The sequence below is a fragment of the Triticum aestivum genome, chromosome 6B, assembly GCF_018294505.1.
Source record: "Triticum aestivum cultivar Chinese Spring chromosome 6B, IWGSC CS RefSeq v2.1, whole genome shotgun sequence".
Lineage (NCBI taxonomy): Eukaryota > Viridiplantae > Streptophyta > Magnoliopsida > Poales > Poaceae > Triticum > Triticum aestivum.
In genome coordinates, this window is record NC_057810.1 from 295,285,177 (window position 1) to 295,291,667 (window position 6,491).

At 44.5% G+C, this 6,491-nt stretch overlaps 1 protein-coding gene across 1 annotated transcript in view; it reads right to left on the reverse strand.

The window, feature by feature from the left end:
• Nucleotides 1-1,140: 1,140 nt before the first annotated feature.
• LOC123136992 (25S rRNA (cytosine-C(5))-methyltransferase NSUN5) overlaps nucleotides 1,141-6,491 on the reverse strand; it is a 6,335-nt gene continuing 984 nt past the window's right edge. Inside the window, exons 2-13 of the mRNA XM_044556520.1 lie at nucleotides 5,902-5,960; nucleotides 5,683-5,733; nucleotides 5,356-5,488; nucleotides 4,621-4,706; nucleotides 4,285-4,383; nucleotides 4,144-4,197; nucleotides 3,537-3,681; nucleotides 2,872-2,933; nucleotides 2,527-2,614; nucleotides 1,955-2,038; nucleotides 1,698-1,859; nucleotides 1,141-1,603 (exon numbers count right to left, since the gene is read on the reverse strand). Coding sequence (XP_044412455.1) covers nucleotides 1,377-1,603; nucleotides 1,698-1,859; nucleotides 1,955-2,038; nucleotides 2,527-2,614; nucleotides 2,872-2,933; nucleotides 3,537-3,681; nucleotides 4,144-4,197; nucleotides 4,285-4,383; nucleotides 4,621-4,706; nucleotides 5,356-5,488; nucleotides 5,683-5,733; nucleotides 5,902-5,960 — 1,250 coding nt within the window. The 3' untranslated portion in view covers nucleotides 1,141-1,376. The remainder of the gene's footprint in view (nucleotides 1,604-1,697; nucleotides 1,860-1,954; nucleotides 2,039-2,526; nucleotides 2,615-2,871; nucleotides 2,934-3,536; nucleotides 3,682-4,143; nucleotides 4,198-4,284; nucleotides 4,384-4,620; nucleotides 4,707-5,355; nucleotides 5,489-5,682; nucleotides 5,734-5,901; nucleotides 5,961-6,491) is intronic.

The window sequence follows — 6,491 nt, forward strand, 5'->3', positions numbered from 1 at the left end:
GAAGCAAATGCCAACAATGGCAGCTCGACAAGCGCGGATGACCCGCCACCGCTACGCCCACCAGAGACAAACCACTACAACCCGAGGCTCCGAACCACCGCAAACAAAACAGCACCTCCAAGAAGGAAAGCAACGCCGATGACGCTGTTGCCCGGACATGTCCTAGGATTTCCCCGGCACGCGGAGGGACGTGGGGGATGGATATCACCGACACCCTTCAGGAAGGAATGGTGGCACCCGTAGGTGTCACCGCATCGGAGCCGAAGACCGGCAAAGATTTCTCCCGTACTCCAATCCCCACCGCCCAACGGACCGGAGCCGATCAGCCAAACCGCCGCCCACCACCATGCGCCATCGCGGTTGCGCCGCCACCCACGCCGCCACACTGCGAACACCCACACGAGGCCAAGAGGACCGGAGAGAAGCGCCCTGCGGAGGGAGAAGCAACACCGAAGCCGAACGGGAGGGAACCATCTCCACCGCCGTCATGCGGGAGAATAGAGCCTCCGGCACTGTCGCGGTAGCCGTCCGGACGCGGCAGCAGGGCATGCCAGGGCACCCCTGGCTCGGCCAGGCCCGAAACGGGCCCGCGAAGCCCCGCCGCCACGCTGCAGCAAGCCGGCGATGGCGCCGCCAGCACCCTGCCACTCATCGCCGCTCCCCCGCCTCCCAGAAGCCACGAAGCAGACCCACTCCGCGCCAGCCTGCCCAGGCCCAGATAGGGCCCGAAGGGCCCAGATCTGGGCCGAGCGGGCACCGCCAGACCGCGCCGCCGCCAACCAGAAGCCCGCCCCCGCTCGCGTCAGGAGCCCCCGCCGCCGCGCTGGACCGTCGCCGCCGAGAAGCACCACCCGAGGTCGCCCCGTCCCACGCCGGTGGACACCCGAGAGGGGAAAGGCAGGGGGCCGCCGCCACCAGCGTCGCCCGGGCCAGGCCCGCAGCGGGCGCCGGCGACGACAGCAGGGAGGAAGGGGGAGGGAGAGTTGCGCGGAGGAGGAGGCTGGACACAACCGGCCGCCCGCGGGGCGACGTGGTCGCAGGAGAGGGGGGGGATCCCCTAAGGATTAGCATTCAGTACCCAGAGTTTTCAGCCGCCTAATCTGATCTTACAGTCAAAAATACATCTCGTTAAGATAGGAATTGACACAATTTCCTTTCCGATTCTTGTTGATGATAACGTGTTCTTGGGTGCAATAGTAGTAATACACGTCTCTTTTTCGATGTTAATTGCTTCAAAATTGAACGTGCACAATGGCCGTAGTTTACAATTCTGCCTACATATCGAGAAAATGCAAAATTCAGTTACAAGTCCAACGCCGGCTTCGTTCAGCTGCCGCTACCAAAAGAAATCGCTCAAAGATCCTAGGGCAACATCTCTATATACCCCAGATGGAGCAGAGCACGTCCATCCTGGACAATCTCAAGGAGCTGAACGCCCTGAGACCTCCGCTTCGCGTTGTGCAAGCTCGTTTCCTTTTCCTTCCCAACGCGCCACCGTCTTCGCTAGGCTCCAAAGCATCAGCGGCGGCTGCTTTCCTCACAAACAGCGCTATGAAGAATCCCTCCAGGTCATCCTCGGGGTCTGTCCGAAGCAAATGCTCGGCTGCAAACAAGGAAAGCTGTGAGGGTGTATAATTTCATGCCAACAGAAGGTCATCGAGAAGCGTATTTGAGTTGTTCAGGGAAAGGGAACATACCTCCGTAGAAGACCGGAAGGCCACGGCGCCTCCATTGAGGGAATGGGGTAGCGAGCTCGAAACCGAGTGATGAGGCTAAAGGTAGCACAGAGCTGACGACATCCTCATTCTCTGCCTGGTGTATTGAACAGGTGCTGTAGACCAATCTCTCTACGGAGGGAACTGCAGACGTGGACGGAAGCTTTTCACTTCAGTTTCTGCGACAGTTGTCCATAGAAATGCGATCATTAAACAGACCGAGTAGAGTAGGAACTTACATGATAGAGCATGTGAGAGAGCTTTCCGCTGAAAGGCGGACAGTTTCCGGATCCTTGCGCTTGAACCTGCATCATCCTGATCATCTGCAGAACAGGGTTTCTTTAGTTTAAATGTCCCAGTTGGATACTGGTATAATGGTGGTGGGGTGAATCTGTTTCCCTCACTTGCATCTTTGAAAAAATGTAGACCTTAAGAAACATCCCTGACATTCAAATGTTTCACTATTTCGGGTCAAAATTGACCAAGCAAGCAAAGCCCCTGTGCCAACTACAGAACTACAGAAGGCCGGATGACCCATCAGAGTATCAGACTGCATAAGATGCTAACAGAACCTTAGCCTTCTTATTTTGTCCAGGAAAAAAAATAGAAGTTCATTTTCATGGTTTGCGGAGAAAACTAGGATGAACTCAATGTGGCATGAACACACATTGAATACGAGAAGATTCAATGTGGTATGAAAACTAGGATGAACTCAATGTGGTATGAACACACAATGCAGATTCGAAGTTTTCATATTGAATATGAGAAGTACATATATGTCGTAAGAGCAGCCTCCATAGCACACAGTTACCTATAGAATGTGAAGGAAGCAAGTGGTCGAGTCTCTCGGTAGAGATTCCAGATCCAGAGCAAGAGGGGTCTAACAGAATAGCACGAACCTGCACAATCATCATTGTATTGAAGCACACAACACAATTAGGGTTGATTGTTCGACAAGACAAATGGAAAGCTCAAAAAATGTATGCTTGTCTGAAGTTTTCATCAATAGACAATACTCCTCCGTCCCATGGCTCAAAAAACGTCTTACATTATGGGACGGAGGGAGTAGATCATTATGGATGTCAATACCGGAAATTCAATACATGAATCTAATCTTTCTAACAATAGTAAGAATAACAACACAAGTACTACAAACCTCTGCATATGACGGATCATTGCTATCTATATTCAAAAAGTCACCAATAACTGTTTCAATATCTACAAAACTGGTTAAGAAATCTGATTATTGTATCATGTCACAAACTTTGTAACATAGTATATGTTGAACAGGTGGATACAGTTGCAAATTGGAAGGAAAAGACTACATACAATTAGACAAAGAAATGATCACCATAGATAGTCCACATATATCACAGCGACCCCCTTGACATAATGGTTTGTGTATTACACTTTAGAGAAAAATGATATCAAGGGTTGGGTCAAAGTAGCCAGAAGACAAGTGAATGCATGATCATTTCCACATACACAAAGAAGGTGCAAAGATATGCCTGATTGAAAGATGGAATGCTGTTAGTTTTGTGCCCTTGTGAATAAATGTCAAAGAAACATATGAAAGCTACTGTCACAAAACAAAAGCATTTGAAACCTCACTCGGGTTAGCAGGGGATTTGTATTTGAAGGTCAAAAGAATTCACAAGGTACTTACTTTACTGCAGAAATTATGCGAACTTATAAACACTTTTTTCCTAGATAAAATGCAAGGTGAAAAGCACGATTTAACAGTAAAATAATGCCTAGGAAATATATAATTGCGAGATCACTAGAGCTAGAGGTAATAATAAAGCATTTAAGAAAGGATACTGTTTGCTCCAGATCTTCTGACAGTATGTTGCAATGTCTTGGCCCTCTCTTTGTTAAGTTCACAAGCAATAATACTCCCTTCTCCATTCATGAGTGCAGCAAGATGGACTGTTTTGTTCCCTGGAGCCGCACATGCATCAATAACCTAAGTTTAATGTTCAACTGGAAATTAATGATCTGACATGACACAAGTCCTAAGTATGTAAAGTGATACAAACCAGAGTGATACTTATCAACTGCTCAGAATGCAACATTCGTTCCATAATCATGAGTCATGAAGCATAGTAAATAAGCATAGACTTTTGCAAACTTTGACAACGATATACAAATTGTTAAGTGATAAATTTCAGGATTATTATATTTTACACTGCGGGCATCCCTCAAAACTTATTTTTCCAAGAAAACTCCTCGTCGCCACAATTTTACGTCCTAGTACTAAAGATGCAATACTAAGGTCCAGAATATTGTTTTGTAAAATCCTATCAATTAAGAAAGATCGAAATGTAATTAAAATTAAATATTTCACTTAGCTCAAATGGTTGCAACTAGCAAGACAAAAATAAATATATGCGATAAGAACTAGTGTGATTAAATAAACTACACTAACCTTCCAACCCGGCTTAGGGCTCACTGCAGCTGCCACCATACAACTTGCTTTTCCCTGTGCAAACAGGTTAAAGTGAGAGAGGAAATGATATTAGATAAGGTTTCTTTCAGATGCAGATGCTACAGAATCACAAGGCTTCACCTGCAAAAACACCTTTCCATCTGTGACCAATGGATGTTTATGCATATCAGTTCCAGGAGGGAGCACCAACATGTCTGGAACCATATCATCTTTATCAACCTACCAATAGGTGAATTTCGAGTATCACTAAGAATGGTAGAGCATGAAAGTGATATCTAAGTTATACCAAGAAACATTGGACAGCAGGCTTGTTACTTGGAGAAACGTGCTTGCTAAACAGTACTACTCCCTTCGATCCATAATAAGTGTCGCAGTTTTCAACTAAGGTTGAACTAACTTAGTTCAAAACTGCGATACTTATTTTGGATCGGAGGGAGTAGAAGATAGGTGAAGTACCTTGTGCATTTTACTTAGTACTTCAATAACCGATCCTGTTGTGGTCTTGAGTGTGTTTACACGAACAAACCTGGGCTTCGGTTTGACTGCAGAAATAAAAGAATAATAAACAGCATTGCATGCACAAAACTTTGCTAGTACCATTTAATTTATGTATAATGAGGATGGCATATCACTGACATGTCAAAATTGAGCAAATGCACAGCAGCAGTTGTGGTGCACCTTCTCCAGGACACGGTTGTGATCTAATATTGAAAATTAAACTGTTTTTTTCCAAGTAGTATGAAAATGGCTATTGTTTTATTAGTTGTTCTTTTGAAGGATACTATCTAAAATACAATTGACAGATTTCCCTAAGTTAACCAGAACTTATCAATTATCATATGGGGTCAGAAAGTACTCGACATAAAAAATGTTTAAAGTCTCAAACCTAGCATGAAAGTCAGTGTTGAGCGTTGACACAAGAAAACAACCTCATATAATACACTGCATATGAAATAGTTGAAGTTCATAGCTGTAACACCTCACATAGATGCTGCATATGAAAAAACTCAAGTTTTCAGCTGTGACACAATCTATTATGCCGTGTACAGAGAATTATGTGATCAAATGAATGCATTTGATCTGGATGGTCAAGATCATCAGGCGGCTCAGAGAAGCAGGGGCAATCATATTAGAGGAACAGTCAATGACCTACTACAAAAGGAACATGTCAGACAGAACAGAGAAGGATACCTGTAGTTTTCTCGCTTAACAAATCCTCAACATTACTGACTTTCCTTTTAACACATATTTTCTGAAGAGCAGTCCTAAAAGTATCTTTATGTAGCATAATATACTCCTCGACAGATCCAGAAACTGCAATTTCCTACGAATGCTACTTCATGTCAGATTTTCTTTGAATGGGAAGAAGAAGCAGAACAACAAGACTGATCAAGCGAATGACATGGCAAACTAGTGCTTAATTCCATAACTCAAGTTTAACTGTTTTATAGCGACAAGGTTAGAACTTAACAATTAGAAGGTTAGACACTGATCCAAAGAACCTAGTAACTGACAAACCTGACCGAAGAGGATGTCGTAGGCCGTCACATAAACTAATTCCTCTTGTTTCTGCAAGAAAAAGGGAATGCATAGTCAATCCATGCATTACTTCCTTCACTGGCGGTGTTATAACTTATAAGTAGACACTTAAGGGCCATGAAACCTATCAACACAAGACTGGTATAAAAACGCAAGAAGGGAATCAATTAATTCATAACATTTAGTTCAAAGGCTGACCTTCCATTTGCTGCTGAATACTCCACTTGATGCTAAAACCTCCTTAAGAATTGGAAGATCTGATTAAAGGAAACAAAGAAATTATGAGGGAGAAGTCAATGCAGGAACATACAAACTGAGAGTTAAAGCACAAGGGGGAAAGCATAACTGCAGAGATCTTGTGTTTGCTTATTTCAAACAGCACCACATATGGTTTTATTTCCTGGTCGTCAGCTATGTACATTCTCATCGGATGGACTAACATACTGATCGAATATGTACATTTCTTCAAGGTTAGTTGTTTTATAATTAGAGAACGCGGAGCATTATTCTCCGGAAGCTTGAGTTAGCCAGAAATCCACTCTGTTAACATTGCCATATTTATTCATTCTATAGATCGTGCTTGGACGAGAAGGATTACGTCACATGTAGTAAAGACATTAAAGTATCTTCAACTAGGGCATTAAATAGAAGTTGATGCGCACAACTAGCAGCATATCTTTACAGCGGCATTCTATCGGACGCATTGGATATCATAGCGAGAATGCAGCAACGAGGCTCTGCACTGGCATTACATCGAACACCTTGCACGCGAGCGCGCGAGGAGGCAG